General features: G+C 36.4%; 1 protein-coding gene across 13 annotated transcripts in view; it reads left to right on the plus strand.

The window, feature by feature from the left end:
* The window catches only part of WDFY3 (WD repeat and FYVE domain containing 3), a 269,816-nt gene that overhangs the window by 103,347 nt on the left and 146,176 nt on the right, over positions 1-20,293 (plus strand). For 10 of the 13 annotated variants that reach the window (XM_079153142.1, XM_079153145.1, XM_079153139.1 and 7 more), the window contains 3 exons: positions 5,609-5,732; positions 10,339-10,392; positions 14,600-14,709. In XM_079153142.1, coding sequence (XP_079009268.1) covers positions 5,609-5,732; positions 10,339-10,392; positions 14,600-14,709 — 288 coding nt within the window. The remainder of the gene's footprint in view (positions 1-5,608; positions 5,733-10,338; positions 10,393-14,599; positions 14,710-20,293) is intronic. The other 3 variants (XM_079153140.1, XM_079153147.1, XM_079153137.1) reach the window with 1 other exon arrangement.

Consider the following 20,293-nt stretch of genomic DNA (forward strand, 5'->3'; position numbering starts at 1 on the left):
CATTTGGTGAATGAATAACACAGTATGGCTCTTGAGCCAACCCCTGCCATGATTGCTGAAAATTAATTATCCTGATGATTTTTGAGACTTTGCTTGATTTGTGCTTTATGGTGAATAATCCATAATACTGCTAGACATGAGCGTCTATAGAATAGTTTTTAAAGTATGATTAATGGTTATTTCAGTGTATGATGTTTGCTTTTAACATGAGTTGGGAAATGACATGTGTTGGCTACTTTTCTGGGCCAGGTTTCATGCTGGGTTCTTGAAATGCCTCCTGTGATCTTCATCACAGTCCTACCAGGAAGCTGCTGCTATCTTTCCTCCCACTGATTCTCTCAAACTGAAAGATTATGGTGGTATCTGAGAATAAGCTGAATAATATTTATTCAGAATTCTATAAAATAATACGCTTTTAGACCCAAGAACAAAAGCTTACAGAGAAAATACTTGGTTTAAACTTACTCAAAATGAATAGCCTTTTAGCTGTCTAAAATCCATTTATTACCAATGTTAATTACCTTAGAATAAGGTAATCATACTTCATTATGTATTTTAGAGATAATCATTACCAACTAGATCTTCAAAGACTCCCCTTGTTTTTGAACTTATTTCCGGTTTATATGTGAGAAACATCTAAGTTGAATACAACACATTTTTTAAATTCCTTAAAAGTAATTTTTACTTTTTAAATTGTTGACTTTGGAGGGAAGATACTAAAGTTTAGAATTAAATAAGAGAGCTCTAAAATCAGATGAACTATTCTGTTACAGCTTTGTTACCTATTATATAATACCAGTACAGTTGGATGTTGAGTATGGCTTGGGTCTGTGTGACAAGGGACTTGCTGGATCCACCTCTGAAATACTTACGGATTCTTACCTGCTTACTGCAAAAATTGGACAGTTGGAAGTAGCACCCAGAGCAGATGAGAATGCATTTCTCATTGTACAAGTTAGGCATTATTTCTTCTCCCTTCAGTTAGTGGTCCTCAGCAGTAAACAAATAGGGAAAAATGTATGAGATAAGGGAAAGTCTTAAATGATTTATAGTATGAAATAATGTAATTTCATCTTATTAATTTTTTAGTGTTGTTATTCATTGCAAATTATTTAAGGACTAATATAATATATATTTGAATTTTAGATATTATCAAAATTTAAGAAACAAACGTCTGTTTTAGAAAAGTTTGTTAATATTCCAGCCTATTTCTTAAATTTTTATTGACTAGCATCATTCAGTAACAAATATATCTCAAGCTCTACTTGATGCACCATGAATTTGTTCTGAGAATGCCAAAAAATATTTAGTTGAGGAGTTGCCAGGAAATTTTCTGAAATTTATTAGGGAGGTTTTAAAAGTGACCCTTTTGGGGAAACTGGGAAGGTAGCAGTAGTAGAGCACCTGCCTAGCATCTGAAAGTCCTTGGGTTGATCCCCAGCACTGCAGAAACAAAACAAAAAGAAACCATATAAAACAAACCAAAACATGTTATTTCCTTCTGTAGGTGAACATTATGTTACAGTGATAGGATTCATACAAAGTTTAACTGAGAAAAAATACAGTATTGAGTGATTAAGAGTCCAGCTTAAAATCAGACAGACCTAGTTTTAAATTTTGTCTCTACCACCTCCTGGCTTAAGTTAGCTTCGCTAACTTTTAATTTTTTTACCTGCAAAATGTGGATACTAATATTACCTATTGTGTAGGATTTTATGAGATTTAAATGACATGTCAAATGCTTGAATAGTACTATGCACATTGCAAACGCTTATTATATGGTAATTATTTGTGTTTTTATTGAATTTGCTATAAGGTAGTTTTGTTTATTAGTTTTTCTTTTTTCATGTGAGTTGTGAATGTCACAAATTTATTACAGAAACATTCCTTTTGAGTTGAATGTGTTGGTTGATTTCTCTTGCCCAGCTCTCTCCCTTGAAGGATGAAACAACAACCAGAAAAATTTGAGCAGTAATCCCTGAAAATGAGAAGTAGAATCCAGCTTTGCTCCATCCCTTGTGACAGACATTTACATACTGGAGGCTTTTGTTTAAGGTGGTGAAAACATACCTAGTATTTTTAGATTTAATTGTCAAAGTCAGTTACAAAAAGTACGCTCTTTTCTTTACTACATTGTTAGCATTATCAGATTTAGGTTTCAGTTCCTGTACCTCTCATACAGAGTGTTTCAACCTGACCAGCCTGTTCTTAGTTCCTGACATTCCAGTCTCCTTCCCACATTGAGGTCTTACCCAGCTCAGTTCTCGCTGCCTGGAACCCTTTCCTTGTCTCATTGTTCATCATCCTCTGGCATCAGTGTTGTTCACTCAGAGAGACCTTTTTGTGAAACCTTTCTCCCACCTCAAGCATTATTTTTTAGTTACCCTGTTTTACCTCATTTACTACACATCACTGCCTTAACAAAGTTTTAATTTCAGTAATTTTTTTTTTTTTTGTGCCGGAGATCAAATCTAGGTCCTCATGCATGCAAAACACATGCTTTATCACTGGACTGTACCCCCACCTAATTTTAATAACTTGCTTAACATTTGTCTTACGTACTAAAATGTCACATCCTTGAGCGCTGGAATATTTGCTTTATTTACCTTTGTATTCACAACTCTAAGAACAAGGCACATAATATTTGCAAGTGCATAAGTGAATCAATCAGTGGTGTGTGTTCACTACACTAATTACTGTTATGTCAAAGAACAATACTTGTTAATTTCAGATTAGCAAATAGAACATAGTTCTTATTTTTGAAAAAAATTTCTTTACAGTAAATAAGCAGTAAATATTAGAGTTTGGGAGAAAAGTTAGTTGCAAGTTTCAACAATGTATTTGCCAACCGTAAAGATGACTTGAATAACCAATATTCTTATAATGTACAAGAATGAATTATTTGTTTTATAAAGTGGTCTTAATTCTTACAAATAAAATACTTCTTAATTCCTTTTTTTTTTTTTTTTTTGGCATTGTGGGGGAGCTACTGGGAATTGAACTCAGGGACACTCAACCACTAATCCACATTTCCAGCCCTAATTTGTGTTTCATTTAGAGACAGGGTCTCACTGAGTTGCTTAGCACCTTGCTTTTGCTGAGGCTGCTTTGAACTCTCGATCCTCCTGTTTAGCCCAAGCCACTGGGATTACAGGTCTGTGCCACCATGCCTCGCTAATGCTTTTTAATCATTAAGAGCGAAATATGATACACATCAACAGACTATGAATAATATTTGTAAACACCTTCATTAAAAAATTGCATAGTCATGTATGCATAGAGGAAGAATTTAGGCTTTTCAGATTTATCTACAGTTTGTTAAAGAATATGAGTCATTTAGTGGATGATAGGTTAACTCAAGCACATAACACCTATCAAAATAGAAAAAAAAAAAAAAAAACCCATATTTACTAAGCAATTCTTATTTCCCCACTGTCCCCCCCACAGGGATTGAACCTAGGGGCACTCAACCACTGAGCCATATCCCCAACCCTTTTTATTTTATATTTTAGGACAGGGTCTCACCAAGTTGCTTAGGTCCTCACTAAGTTGCTGGGCTGACTTTAAACTTACAGACTTCCTGCTTTAGCCCCCAGCGTATGCAACTGCACCCAGCTTATTGAGCAGTTGTTTAAGAACACATTTATTTGTTCTTTGAGATCAGTGAAAACTGCTTCTTTGTCAAGTTAATTGAACATACTGGATTCCTGAATAAAAGGAATTGTTTTATTGTTTTGTGTTTTCAACTTAATTTGATAGAGTTTATAAGAACCATAATAGTACCTGTTAGACAGATGTAGGAAACAATCATTATTAAAAGATGTAGGAAACAATCATTATTAAAAGGACATTCTGTTATTTTCATATCTTTTTATTAGGATTTTTGGGAGAAATTTTTTTATATTATGGTATGACAAATAGAAATACTTCCTTAAGCACATTTTTTTCTTATCTTCGTGAAAAGTGTGATTACGTTTTCTTTTTTTGAATCTTGGAGCCAAAACTCATGACCAAAACATGGAAAACATATAGGTCTTTTTGGTCTTTCATTTTTATGTAGTCTCTTTTCCAGTTCATGTCCCTAGCCTCAGGCTTTTCTTGCTTACTGGTTTTATTTTCTTTCTTCCTTTTAGCATAGGTTCCCATGTTCTTCTCCAGTGCTACTTGAATATTGTTTATGACTAGGTTGTGCAGGCAGCCAAGTAGAAACATAACCATATCTAGAGAGCATCCCTTCAAAAGGCAAGGAGGTAACTTGGGAAGGAATATGGACATGAATAAATAGGGTTTCTTCTTTTAGTGACATTTGGACAGTGATAAGAATACAAAGCAGAGTGTTGTACTGGAGAGGTATTTAATAGCTTTAGAAAGCAAGAGGAATTCCTTTCAGTTGTGAAAAACATTTTTAAAAATATTTCATTGTACTTCTTGATAAATAACCATTAAAATACCATTTCTTTTCCTATGATTACCCATCCAGGTTTAATTTTCTTATTCTCTCTGCTGAACCCATTGCCAATTTATCTTTTTTTAAGAAAAAATTTTGTAGTTGTAGATGGACAAAATGCCTTTATTTTATTTGTTTATTTTTATGTGGTGCTGAGGATCGAACCCAGCACCTCACACATGCTAGGCAAGCACTCTACCACTGAGCTACAGTCCCAGCTCCCCCAATACCAGTTTATCTTTAAGAATTATTTGTTCTAAAGTTCATTTCTATTAAATTTTTATGATAACAACTTTATGAGTCTTCTATTCCTTTATTCCTCTCTTTTTCACAATAGTCTCATCTTGGAAAATACTGTAATTAGAATTTATGAATTCTGAGATATACAGTGAGGTTAGTGAATTCTCCATTCTGCCTAGGACTTAGCAGTAGATCATTTTCCTTCTTTTTCCTATCCAGTGTGTCTGATTACCATAGAAGAACCTTATCCCTTTCCCTAAGCTCTCAGTGCAGGTTTCCTCAGAAAACAGTTGTTTTTTTCTGAAGTTTGTCAGTGAGATTGTTCAGATTTTGTAGATGATTCCTTTTTGTTGTTGTTGTTGTTGCAGGAAGTACATCTATTTGTGTTGCAAATGGTTCATAAACTACACATCTAGAGTCTGTATACACAACAAGCAAAGTATAAGAATTACATAATGACGACCTTAAAATATGCAATGAATAGGAGAAAAATTCACTTTAAAAATTTCTAATTTATGATGCAGTAGAGAGGTAATCAATAGTTGTTTCTGTATGATTTCTTCAGGGGAAATGTTTCTATTTGTCTCTGTAGCAAGAAAAATATATTTTTACAGTCTTTTTTGATGTAATATCAGTAGGTGAATTTTAGCTTTTTTTTTTTAATTCCCTAGATGGTGTAGATAATGTCTTTTGGCTTTTAGTTTTCATTTAATCATATATTCAACAGATTATTTAATATGTATCAGGAAATGTGGCTAAGATGTGATCTGTTAAAAGAGGTGTGTTTTAAACATAATCTGATCCAAAGTTACTGTGTAACTGTACTATTTGACTTGATCTTCAAGTTATGCCACACTTTGAAATTCACAGACACACACAAAAAGGTAATGAGGCTTCATTAAAAATGTTTTCTCTCCACAGGTTTTTGGAAATGCTCCGCCAAATACAATGACAGAAAAGTTTTCTGATCTTCTGCAGTTCACAACACAGGTCTCACGACTAATGGTGACAGAAATTCGAAGGAGAGCATCAAACAAATCCACAGGTATTTTTACAGAAGAAGCAAAATCAGATTTATTTGAATGAATGGGCAATTCTATTTTTTTTTTCATTGGTACAGTTCTTTAAAAGTGCTATTACAGTTAAATAGAAAGTAGACCATGTTCTACGCATATAGATGTTGGTTTCCAGTCTTTATACCTATACCTATTTTGTGATGTTCTTCTTTTGGTTTCAAGGTTGACTCTAAAATAGAGTAGTTCTTCTTGAAGCTGCTCTTCTTGGACCACTACCATCTCCACTGCAACCCTTTTACCACTCTATTTTCTTCTCATAAAATCCAAATTCCTAAATGAATGGTGCTCCAGGTAAATCTGTGATCTGGCCATATGTTTTTTGGCACACACTTTTTTTTTTTTTTTTTTTTTTTTTTAATTTCTTGTTACTTTTTCTGTATTTGAATCAGACTGGGCTGAGTATAGTCCCCAAACATGTCTATAAATTTCTTTTGGTCCTTGTAATGCTCACAGAGAAGTGTGTTGGGAAGTCTACAACTGATTTTGTGTTTGGGTGGAATGGCATCTAACTGGCCTCCTCTCCATCCGCTGTTGTTCTCCATTCCTAGTAGAGCAGCACAGAGAGCCATTCTGTCAGTAAGGAAACACATAAATTGCTTGTGGTTTAAGCTCCTTGAGTACTACATTGGGTTACTTGTTGGAAAAGTATAGGAGTTGTGTGAGAATGCTAGCTATCTAGCCCCAGAAGGCCTCCTACCATTGAGTGGGAGCTACTGCTGTCATTGAAAGTGAGCTTGGGTACAGCCCCCACTGTGGGGAGATGCTGAGTGTCTTAGCTAGTTCCTTCTCCAGGCAGCCCAAATGAGTACTCAAGTGATTTTGGATAATCTTCGACTGTTTTATATCAATCCCCTGTTCAGTGGGAGTCAGATTCTCTGTTGGATATAATCTTATCTCAGAACTTAGAATGTAATTTCTTTATTATATTCTGGATTTCTGAGTTTCTCTGAAGATATCTAGATTCTTGATTCTTTGGGGGCTGCTAAATTTTTTTTATCTAGACACTTTTAGGATCTGCCTTTGTTTCTGTTGTTCTAAAATTCCTGATAACATGCCTTAGGGGTATGCCTATATTTATAAATTATGCTGAGTACTCATTCGGCACTTTGAGTCTGGGACTTCATATCCTTTAAGTTTGGAAAAGTTTAATGATTTTTTTTTTTTATACTGTCCTCCTCTCTGTTTTCTCGTCAGATATTCTTAAACTGTCCTCGTTTTATCTTTCCTCTTGTTTGTCTTTTGACTACTTGTTAAGAAAACACCTGAGTTTTATCATCTATCCTTTCTATGGAATGTTTTTCATTTGTGACGTTTTATTTTCCATTTCTAAGAGTTGTTTTCTTTTTTATTGGTTTCAATCCTTTCATGGGTGTATTTTCTTTGGTTTGAACGATCTCTCTCTCTCTCTCTCTCTCTCCCTCCCTCTCTCCCCCCCCCCTTGCTTTCCTTCTCCCTCTCTCCCTCCCCCGCCATTTTGTCTCGACTTTGATGATAAAGAATGTCCTCACATTGCATTCTTGACCATCTGCTCTTATATACAAATGAAGCGTTCAAAAGCTCATGGGTAGCCTTTTAATTGTGGGCAGAGCTTTGCAACTATGAGTTTGGGATAAGGTAATCTTGCCTGGCTGTTTTGTTAATGAGTTTCCCCCTTATACATGTGGATTTCCCAGAGAATTGCTCAGTCACTGCTTAGATGATACTTATCTAACTCTTAGCATTTTGAAAGCCAAGTGGAAGGAAGGTTTGGGGAACCTCAAAATTCAGTATATAAGATTTTTTACCTGTGTGCATATACTGTAGTATCTCCCAATGCAGACTCCTTCTCTTACTCTTTCCAGTGAATATACCTTCAGTCTGTTATCCATGTGGTAGAGCTCAGGGGCTCTTACTGCAATGATGCGTACTCCTCTGTATAGTTCTATATTTGCCTCTGCTTCCAAAGGTATCTGATACTGTCAGTTCTGAGCTTTTCCACAGTGGGAGCTTTTCCACTTTCCCTGAGATTGCTTTAAGTTAAGATACTAGAGTTTGTCAAAATCAGTTACTAACAATCTCTGCTATTTTAACACCCCAGACGTTATTTCTTTCATTTTTTTCTATTTTCTTTGTTCTTAGAGATTTATGCCTTTTAAAAAAAAATCCATTATGACCATTTTAGTGGACATATTAGTCTACCGAGACTGATAGAGCAAAATTTCATAGATTTGGAGACCTGAACAGTAGGAATATATTTTTTTACAACCTTGGGAGTCTGGAAGTCCAAGGAGCAGCTTCCAATATGGTTGGGTTCTGGAAAGAGCTCTCTTCCTATCTTGAAGATTGCTACCTCCTCACTGCGTTCTCTTGAGGGAGAGAAAGAGAGCAAACCCTCTGGCATCTTTTCTTAGAAGAGCTCTACTTCCATCATGATTGCATCTTAACCTAACTACTTCCCCATGGTAATTCATACATGACTTCATATATGAATTTTGTAAGAATAAAGTTGGGTCCATATCCATGGCATTTCAGGAAAGAGGAAGATAAATGTTTATGTTCATCTTAACTGGAACCTTTTACGCATACGCTGATGTAATGGCCATTAAAATGTTTTTAGATTGAGGATTAAGTCCCTTATTAAGAAGGTAATACATTTTATGAATTGAATTGATTATAGATTTTAAAATGAGATGGTTTTAATTATATTTGCAGTCCTTGAAACAAATCTAATGAAAGGTGGTGAGATAAAGTATCCAGCTAAAATGGAATTATATCTGCCTTTATCTTTCTTGATCTCAGTCACTCTTATAGAAGTGAAAATGTGGCATGTAAGACTAGTGTTTTATGCATAGTTAGTTACTTTAAAAGATGATATGAAGGGTAATTTCTCTGTCACATGTTGTCTTCAATCATTTTTTTTCTTTCATGAGTGACATTCTAAATTAGAAAATAATTTCCAAAAGTTTATTTTTTCCTTCTTTTTCACTGTCTTTTAAAACACCCAATCTGCATGTTTGTAGAGAGACATTTTGCTACACTGGATCTTTATTTTCTTAACTCCCTTTATGATTTACACTCACAGGGTAATTTTTTATGTGTACAGAAAGATAATAGAGATGTCTTGTAAATTACAGTGTTATACAAGTATTTTCTTAATTTTTATATAATTCTCATAGAAAGTTGCCTAAATAGTAGTATCCTATGCCCTTCACTCACCTTTCTTTATTGTTGACATCTTACTACTGGGGATTTTTAAGATACAATTTTTTATATCATATAATTTCAGGTAATTTGTAATTTTAAACTTTTGAACTTCATTTAGATTCTTATGAGATTCACTTCATTGTGTTGCTTCCTCATGAGAGAAACCTTTCCTATCACTGTTTTTCAAATAGTTCTTCTAATCCTCTATATTCAGTCACTTGTATATCATTTATAGCTTTGTCATCATCTGAAAATATCTTTAATTTTCTGATTTAGTTTTATTGTCCATTGTGTTCACCATATATCACTAACCTCTAGAAGATGCATATCACATATTAGGTGTTCAAAAAATTTTTACTGATTTTTGACATAGGATTTTTCTGCCTCCCCCCTTTAATGCTTTGAGAAAGAGCCAGCCTTACTGATTTTTAAGAGATGAGAATAATTCTGAAACATCTCTTCAGTTGGCTTTAAAGAACTCTGTCAATGACAATCCTTATTCTTTCATTTTTTATTTCCCCCACTCCTAGTTCCTGACTTCCAGCCACCATTCACCTTTCTGCTTCTGTGAGTTTAACTACTTTAGATCACACATACAGTTTTTTATTTTATGGGTAGTTATCTTTGGAAGGAATTTTGTCATAATTTATAGTTACCATAATTTTTCTCTGTAAAATGAATCCTCTGTCAGTCCTTTGGAAATTGGCTATATTTGTTTTATATCAAGACAAAGCTTCTTTTCTAGGATTTTTCTGAATTTGGTGTGGAAATATTGTATGTGTCACTGAATCACCACTCACATATCACTAGATACTTTAGACAGAACCAGGTGTGCCAACAATTCTGCTGTTTAAATCTACCAGAAGTTAGAAAAAAAGGAACATTTTCAGGGAATATCAAAAAGCAAAATGAATACATGATTCTTTATTATACATTAGGATAGCTTCACAGTTTTCTGTTTTTCCCCCTTTAATTCTCTCAATTATTGCCTCTGTATGACTTTTTTACAAGTAAAAAGTGACTGTCAACTAATTTGAGGCGCCACCACATAAAACATAATTGACTGTTTTGTACACAGAATGTAAAGATTTCTATTTCTTCTAGTTATTAAGTTCACTATATTGATTCTGCCTAATTCTAAGGGTACATGATCAATTTACTAATGTAAAGCAGAAAATTCACACCTATATAAAAATAGTTATCTTCAGTTTATTATTAATGACTTTGCTATGGGTGAGGAGCCTCTATTAAACCCAGGGATGCAATTCCCAGTGGACAGCAACCCAATGATAAGAGGCTAGATGCTGTTGACCACAGTATTCCTGTGCTTGGATTAGTGGAATGTAGCGAATCCCCTATTAGAAAACCTAGCCTTTCTTTTTTTTTAAACAGAAAAACAGTGTACCCTGCCGCCCTCCAGGGATTTCAGAGCCACAACACCTTCAGGTAATTTCATTCCCAAGGTGTGGTTATGTATCAAGTGAAAAGAAGCATGAAAGCTATGAGTTCTAATACTGTTTTTCTGACTAACACATGTAATTCTTTTTGGAAGGGCAGGTGTGCTTAGGGCTTTGTTTCTTCATTAATGAATGAATGTGGTAATACTATTGACATGTCTTACAATATCATCCTGAGGCATGAATTTGAAAATGGCATCAACTTTAAATGGATTTTGCAAAGGAGAATTATGGTATTTCTCCTGTTGTTAATGGTTTTGCATTATAGTCATTCTGAATGCTATCTTGTTGAACTCACTTATAATCTTTCAGTGTAGGTTGGGAAAGTACATTTGTCTTTAAATTGTCTACATTTTTAATTTATTTAATCTATTTATGAGCTCTACTAACTCCATTTCTGCATTTTTCATTCTAACAGTATTAAAATGCAGTATGAAAGTTAAAGCTTCAATCAAATGATTGATGCCTCTGAAGATGAATTAATATTAATGTCTTTCATTAACACATAGAGCCTTCACTTAAATTTGTATTTGTTACATATTATTGAAATTAAGAAAAATCCTAATGCAGTGTGTTTGTATTAGAAGTGTTCCCCCCACCCCAGATTTAAGAACCTATAAGATTTATAAAGACTTATTTTAAGTTTCTTTTTGGGGAAGGAAGGACTGTATAGAGGGAAAAGAGGGGTGGGAGGGGTGGGGGGAAGGGAAAAAATAACAGAATGAATCAAACAACATTACTCTATGTAAATTTATGATTACGCAAATGGTATGCCTTTATGCCATGTACAAACAGAGAAACAACATGTATCTCATTTGTTTACAATAAAAAAATAATAAAAAAAAATAAAACAGTGGATGACAAAAAAAAAAAAAAAGTTTCTTTTTGGTATTTCTTGCTTTGCTTTGCTTTTTCTTTTTTTGTTCTGCTGGGTTTAAACCCAGGTCCTTGTGAATGCTGGGCAAGTGCTGTACCACTGAGCTACACCTCACACTGGACATAATTTTTTAAGACCATTTTTTTTTAACATTGCTTTAAATGCAATGAAATATTTTGCAAATGAGCAGCTTACCTCCCTTAAAGTAAAAAGTTGGAGATCTTTTTGAGATATTCTGAATGGCAACTAGTGAAATGGTGGGTAAAAATAAAATGCTTTTTCTGAACACACGTCAGTGGGGTTTCGAGCTCTCCTACATCATTTGGCCATAGTGGTGAGAAAGCTTTGTGTGGATGAGCATGAATGCATAACCAGTTAACAGGAGTACATGCTACTGCTGATGTGTTTTAGACCTTCCCATCTTCTCCTGAAGTCAAATAATTGGTAATATTAAGTTGATAAAGATACTAAAGAGATATATATGAATGATTATACTATTTTGGTTCTTTTTGGTTTATCTTACTATATTGTCTTATTTAATCAGCCCACCAATCCATGTAGCATGTTGTAATGTTTAATAGAATATTGCCTTTTTAACCTTCATTTGTCTTTTCAACCTTATCTTGTTGAATCCCTAATATTGATTGTCAACTAAAACAAAAATCTCCACATACTTGAAGTATAAATACCCATCACTGAACAGATGAGTGGAACCATTTCAAAGCAAAAGTGCATTTTTGGTGTTTTGGTTCTCAAAATAAGGATGCTTCCATTGTTCATATTTTACAGTCTGTTGAATAGTAATGAAAATCCATATTTGTACAGGTTTCTTTTAAAGTTAGTAGTGTTAACTTGTTCAGAATGTGCCTTAACTATTAGTTTTTAGTTTCTTGAGCTTAGAAAATAACTTTGTTTTGCTTTTTCTCTTAAAGTAGGTTTAGTTCTTCAAAATCTTCCCACCTGCCAGAAGTAACAAAGGAGATAACGACTGGATCTTTTCCTTTGATGCTTTTCAGGAAATAGAATTTCATTAAATTTGTTTAATCATAGTAGAATCAATTAGAAGACTGCAAGTAATTTCTTAAAGATGTTGAGTTATGAAATCAGAAGTATACAATTAAAATGAAATTTGCCTAAATATGAAATGCTCAAGGATAAAAGTATGTAGTGTCAACTTTTGGTCAAGAGTTTTAGCTAAGTGGAAAGAAAGTTTTCTTTTTCTTTTATATATATATATATATATATATATTATATATATTTTAGTTGTAGGTGAACTCAATGCCTTTTATTTTATTTTTATGTGGTGCTGAGAATCAAACCCAGGGCCTCACGTATGCTAGGTGAGCGTGCTGCCACTGATCCACAACCCCAGTCCCAGAAGTTGATTTCTTTACCACTTGGTATTCGATTATTATCAAGAAAAGAAGCATGTGTTATTTAACCCTTGTCAAGTTGTCCTTCGTAGATTTGTAAATCGATTTTCACTAGTATTTTCAAACCACTGTTGCTGAAGCAGGTTTCTTGGTGATATTATTCTTTTTTTTTTTTTCCTCCACTCTGATGAGATCTGTATAATTTAGATAACCCAAAGTATTTATTTCTTTGTATTACTCCTCTTTTCAAAACTTTGAATCATTCTTCTTACCTATAGTAAGCCCAAACTCTCAGTGTGTATAAGAAGTTGAGTTCATTGTGTCCTGTTATACTCATACCTTTGATGTAGTTAGGTTGATTCATTCAGAGGTTTTATGTTGTGTTCACTGTATGCCAGTACTATGTGTTAGATACGAAGGATTTGCAGTGAACAAGGCTTACAGAGTCTAGTCCTATGGTGTTTATTTTCTCAACAGAGATGAGAGACTATTAATTAGTTATATAGGAAAACAGTAACTTCGACACTTATGAGATATTGAGGTATTAGAAATAAGCCAGGCTTCTGTTGCCTTCCCTCTTTTCCTGTAATTTTTTGTTAATCAGTATCTTTATCTCTTATAGGCTAGACTGCCTGGATTCAAATATGAGTTCAATAACTAATTATGTGACTGCTGGTAAATTGCTTATCCTCTCCATTTCTCGATTTATCCTGGAATAAGGGGTATATTAATAGAAAATAATAAAGGGTTTTTGTGAAGATTGAGTTAAACCCACAAGTACTTCAAACAGTGCCTAAGATAATTTAGACTCAATAAAATAAACTATTTAAAAAATTTTCCTGGTAAAACGTTTGCTCAAAAGGAAGCATATAAGGAAATAATGTCCCTACAGAATCATATATGACTTATATTGTTATCTAATAAATCACTTTTGAATTGTGTTAAATTGAAGAAAAATTACATCTCAACCTCAATTCTACTGCTTCTACTTTTTGAACTTAAGTGTACATTAGTATCTTTCTCAGTGATAGTTTGGACTTATTTTCTGATAACTTTATCTTAAATTAATATAAACATTGGGAAACTTTGCTGATGACATTGAGTGCATGTTTAGGAGCTTGTCCAGTTTTTTCTTCTTTCTAAAAACATAACCAACTAAATTTGTGTTTGGAGGTTCTTCCCACTCAATAGTTCTGTGAATGACTTTCTCTCATGTCTCTCTGTTTTTCTATGCCTGTTGTCAGCATTTCTGGTTTTACCAGGGTAGAGTCTTCATTTTATTTCTTTTCCGCCAGTCCTTGTTCTTCCAATCTGCCATGCACATTACAGCCAGATGCCATACACATTGTAGTCTTAGAATAGTCCTTCCTACTTTGTTCAGGAAACCGCATTTGTTCTCTCTTGCTCAGAGAGTCAGCCTGGCCCTTAGGTTACCTTCTTTCATAATCAGGTGTCTATTTTTTATCACTGCTGTTAATATTAAACACTGCTTCTGAACATGTGCTCTTCTACAAGTGTTAATGCAGTTCTTTTGTCTTCATCTGTATGTATATAGCAGGCTTGTTCCTCTAGCCCCACTTGTTCCAATACCTTGCTCCTATCTCTCAACGCTTTTCAACCCTCCCACTTCCTGGACAAGCATGCACATGTTTTCCAGGCAAATTTAGTTCTTATTTCACCTTTTCTCATGATTCTTTTGAGTAGTTTATGTCATTCGTTTGCTAAAATATATAGGTTGACTTCTACCTTTCTGTATTAGTGAGATTAGTTTTTATGTATACCATTTTAAAACATTGTAACTCTAAATTTTTTTTCATAGCATATATAATAGTGCCCATATAAGAAGGATCTGCTACTAATGATCATCTCCTTGGTAGATTTTTAAGGAAGAACCCCTTTATAATTGATTTCCTCCCAACCTAATGGCTTTCCCTTTGGTGTTATAGAGGCTGCAAGTCGGGCCATAGTCCAGTTCCTGGAGATCAATCAGAGTGAGGAAGCCAGTAGAGGCTGGATGCTTCTGACAACTATTAATTTGTTGGCATCCTCTGGTCAGGTGAGTTTTTAGTTTTTATTTTTGACAAATGAACTCTTTCATATACTCTTGTGGGATTTTGTTATTAAGTTGATCATTGTATCCAAATAAGATAATATGAGGTTTTTCAAGATGGCGGCCTAGAGGGTGGCTGCATTACGTGTTGCTCCAGAACTCAGGATTCAAGAGAGGAGATATTGAGACGCTTGGGACCAACTCAAAGTAGCCGGGTGACTCTCACCCCCTGGGGGGGCATCCCGGATGGGACGGGTGTCCCGGAACGCAGGAAACTTTGTGAAGTAGAACTGCCGGCGAGACGCCCCTCCCCCCGCTGGAGCGCCATAGAGGAGGCCGCTCGGCACAGCGCTGGGACTCGGAGCAGCCACTGGGGCTCCGGCGGCTGCCTGGGGGAGGAGTGGCGGGGAGAACTGTGTGGACTCAGGACACCGGGGCCTGCCCTGAGGAGGAGGAGAGGAGCGTGGCCACTTGGATTCGGAGAGACTGCACCAGAGCTGCAGGCGGTTGCCAGAGGAGAAGCCGCGCGGCGAGCTGTTTGGAATCAGAACGACGCTTCTGAACACCGGGGCCTGCCCTGAGGACAAGGAGGAAGAGGAGCGGCCGCTTGGATTCGGGTGACTACACGGGAACTACAGGCGGTTGCCAGAGAAGGGGCTGCGTGGCGAGCTGTTTGGACTCTGACCACTTCTGAACCCCGGGGCCTGCCCGGAGGAGTAGGAGAAGGAGGAGAAGGAGCGCGGCGGGTCCTTTGGACTCGCAGTAACTGCATTAGCGCTCCAGGCGGCTGCTCAGAGGAGAAGGCGAGTGGTGAGTTGTTTGGTCTTAAAGTGACAGCTCCTGAACACAGGGGGGCTGCCTGGAGGAGAAGCGTGGTGGGACGCTTGGTCTTGAGGGGCCACACCAGAGCTCCGGGCGGTGCCCAGAGGACCCGTGCAGCGGGTCACGTGCATTCAGAGCCACTCAGAGGGACTGCTCCTGAACACCCGGGGGGTTATCTGGAGAAGAAGGAGGAACGGGGAGAGTCACTTCGACTCGGAGTGATTGATTGCCCCGGGCTACGGGTGGTTGGTGGGAGGAGGAGGCACGAAGTGAGTTTCTTGGACTCCTAGTGACCGCACCGGCATACTGGGCGGCTGTCTGGAGGAAGAGGCCTGTGGCGGGTCTCTGGGACTCAGAGCGATTGTTCGGGGCCACAGGTGGCTGCTCAGAGGAGGGGCCACGCAGCCAGGCGATTAGGTGCAGAACAGGGTCCCAGGATCTAGGAGGCTTCTGGGTGGAAGAGCCGCACAGAGACAGGCTTAGGGCGGAGCGAAGGTTCTAGGCCTGTGGGCAAATTCTCTGAGGAGGGGCAGCCTAAGGAGATTCATCTGCGAAGGGTGAGGCTCCCAGGCCCAGGAGGTAGGGCCGGGCCCCTGGAAACTTTGCAGAGGAAGGCAGCCCAGCCCAGGCAGTAGCTGTAAGTTGAGGGGAACCTCTAGGAGGAAACTGACCAGCGAGACCTCCCCACTGGGTGAGTCTTCCCTGCCTGGTGAGGTTTCCCCACAAGGACGGTAAAACCAGAGACACAGGCCCAAACAGGCCTTGCCTCAGCCCACAGCCTAGGTCCCCTTTGGATGACCATTGGTCAACAAGTGGAGGCACCTCTGCCCACTAACAGGGAATATACCCCACCTGAAGGCCACCACTCCTAGAGAGGCAGCTTCCTTGTGGAGCACCGCATTATCAACCTCCTCCAAGACTTCAGCCTACTGAAGGCTAAGAGGGGATATATATAGAAATCTTCAGGGTCATTGTAAATCAACAGAGGAAATCTGCAATATCTCAGCGGTCCACTGATATCTGAACAACATGAGAAAACAAGGAAAGAAAATGCTGCAAACAAATCTAGATGTTACATCAATAAAACCCAATGACAGCATGGCAGAAGAAATGACAGAAAAGGAGTTCAGAATGTCCATAATTAAAATGATCAGAGAAGCAAACGAGGAGATGAAAGAGCAAATGCAAGCATTGAATGATGAGATGAAAGAGCAAATGCAAGCATTGATTGATCGCACCAATCGACAGTTAAAAGAGCAAATACAGGAAGCAAAAGATCATTTCAATAAAGAGTTAGAGATATTGAAAAAAAACCAAACAGAAATCCTTGACATGAAGGAAACAATAAACCAAATTAAGAACTCCATAGAAGGCATATCCAATAGGATAGAACACCTGAAAGACAGAACCTCAGACATTGAAGACAAAATATTTAACCTTGAAAACAAAGCTGAACAAACAGAGAAGATGGTAAGAAATCATGAACAGAATCTACAAGAACTATGGGATATCATGAAAAGGCCAAATTTAAGAATTATTGGGATTGAGGAAGGCCTAGAGAAACAAACCAAAGGAATGAACAACCTATTCAATGAAATAATATCAGAAAATTTCCCAAATCTGAAGAATGAAATGGAAAATCAAGTTCAAGAGGCTTACAGGACTCCAAATACACAAAATTACAACAGACCCACACCAAGGCACATTATAATGAAAATACCTAACATACAAAATAAAGACAGAATTTTAAAGGCTGTGAGAGAAAAGAACCAAATTACATTCAGGGGGAAACCAATACGCATATCAGCAGATTTTTCAATCCAGACCCTAAAAGCTAGAAGGGCTTGGAACAACATTTTTCAAGCCCTGAAAGAAAATGGATGCCAACCAAGAATCTTATACCCAGCAAAACTTACCTTCAAATTTGATGATGAAATAAAATTCTTCCATGATAAACAAAAGCTAAAAGAATTTACAAAAAGAAAGCCAGCATTACAGAACATTCTCAACAAAATATTCCATGAGGAAGAGATGAAAAACAAAGAAGCAAATCAGCAAAGGGAGGAATTATCCTAAAGGAATTGTCAAATAAAGGAGGAAACAAGTTGTGTCAAACAAATAAACAAAATTTTAAAAACGAACCAAATGACCGGGAAACCAAATCATTTCTCTATAATAACCCTGAATGTTAATGGCCTGAATTCATCAATCAAAAGACATAGACTGGCAGACTGGTTTAAAAAGAAAGATCCAACAATATGTTGCCTGCAAGAGACTCACCTCATAGAAAAAGATACCCATAGATTAAAGGTGAAAGGATGGGGAAAAACATACCATGCACATTGACTCAGCAAAAAAGCTGGAGTATCCATCCTCATTTCCGATAATGTGGACTTCAAGCCAAAGTTAGTCAGAAGGGATAAAGAAGGTCATTTCATACTGCTTAAGGGAAGCATAAATCAGCAAGATATAACAATCATAAACATCTATGCCCCAAACAGTGGCTTATCTATGTATGTCAAACAAATCCTTCTCAATTTCAGAAACCAAATAGACCACAACACAATAATACTAGGTGATTTTAACACGCCGCTCTCACCACTGGACAGATCTTCCAGACAAAAATTGAGCAAAGAAACCATAGATCTCAACAACACAATCAATAATTTAGACTTAACGGACATTTATAGAATATTCCATCCAACCAAGAGTGAATACACTTTCTTCTCAGCAGCACATGGATCCTTCTCTAAAATAGACCATATATTATGCCACAAAGCTAATGTTAGCAAATACAAGAAGATAGAGACACTAGCATGTGTTCTATCAGATCATAATGGATTGAAGTTAGAAATAAATGAAAGAGTAAAACACAGAAACTATTCCAACATCTGGAGATTAAACAATATGCTATTATATGATGAATGGATAACAGAAGATATTAGGAAGGAAATTAAAAAATTCTTAGAGGTAAATGAGAACAAAGAAACATCATATCAAAATCTCTGGGACACTATGAAAGCAGTACTTAGAGGGAAATTTGTTTCATGGAGCGCATTTAATAAAAGAAGTAAAACTCAACAAATAAACAACCTAACACTACAGCTCAAAGCCTTAGAAAAAGAAGAACAGAACAGCACCAAAAGTAGTAGAAGACAGGAAATAGTTAAACTCAGAGCTGAAATCAATGAAATTGAAACAAAAGAAACAATACAAAAAATTGACAAAATAAATAGTTGGTTCTTCGAAAAAATAAACAAAATTGATAAACCTTTAGCCACACTAACAAAGAGAAGACGAGAGAAAACCCAAATCACTAAAATTCGGAATGAACAAGGAAATATCACAACAGACAGGATGGAAATACAAAACATAATTAGAAGCTATTTTGAAAATCTATACTCCAACAAAATAGAAAATTTCGAAGACATCAACAGGTTTCTAGAGACATATGAATTGCCTAAACTGAATGAGGAGGACATAAACAATTTAAATGGACCAATTTCAAGTACTGAAATAGAAGAAGTCATCAAAAGCCTACCAACAAAGAAAAGTCCGGGGCCAGATGGGTTCTCAGCCGAGTTCTACAAAACCTTTAAGGAAGAGCTCATTCCAATACTTCTCAAAGTATTCCATAAAATAGAAGAGGAGGGAACCCTCCCAAACTCATTCTATGAAGCCAATATCACACTGATACCTAAACCAGACAGAGACTCATCAAGGAAAGAAAATTTCAGACCAATATCCTTAATGAACATCGACGCAAAAATTCTCAACAAAATTTTAGCAAATCGCATACAAAAACATATTAAAAAGATAGTGCACCATGATCAAGTGGGTTTCATCCCAGGGATGCAAGGTTGGTTCAACATCAGGAAATCAATAAACGTAATTCACCATATTAATAGACTTAAAGTCAAGAATCACATGATTATTTCAATAGATGCAGAAAAAGCATTTGATAAAATACAGCACCCCTTCATGCTCAAAACACTAGAAAAAATAGGGATAGTGGGAACATTCCTTAATATTGTAAAGGCCATTTATGCTAAGCCCATGGCTAATATCATTCTAAATGGTGAAAAACTGAAAGCATTCCCCCTAAAAACTGGAACAAGGCAGGGATGCCCTCTTTCACCACTTCTATTCAACATCGTTCTTGAGACTCTGGCCAGAGCAATTAGACAAACCAAAGAAATTAAAGGGATACGAATTGGAAAAGAAGAACTCAAACTATCTCTGTTCGCTGACGACATGATTATATATTTAGAGGAACCTGGAAATTCCACCAGAAAACTCTTAGAACTCATAAGTGATTTCAGTAAAGTAGCAGGTTACAAGATCAATGCCCATAAATCCAACGCATTTTTATACATAAGTGATGAATCATCAGAAAGAGAAATTAGGAAAACTACCCCATTCACAATAGCCTCGAAAAAAATAAAATACTTGGGAATCAATCTCACAAAAGAGGTGAAAGACCTCTACAATGAGAACTATACAACACTAAGGAAAGAAATTAAAGAACACCTTAGAAGATGGAAAGATCTTCCATGTTCTTGGATAGGAAGAATTAATATTGTCAAAATGGCCATACTACCTAAAGTGCTATACAAATTCAGTGCAATTCCAATTAAAATCCCAATGACGTACCTTACAGAAATAGAGCAGGCAATTATGAAATTCATCTGGAAGAATAAGAAACCCAGAATAGCTAAAGCAATCCTTAGCAGGAAGAGTGAAACAGGGGGTATTGCAATACCAGATC

Source organism: Sciurus vulgaris (genome assembly GCF_902686455.1).
Source record: "Sciurus vulgaris genome assembly, chromosome: 9".
In the NCBI taxonomy this organism is placed as follows: domain Eukaryota; kingdom Metazoa; phylum Chordata; class Mammalia; order Rodentia; family Sciuridae; genus Sciurus; species Sciurus vulgaris.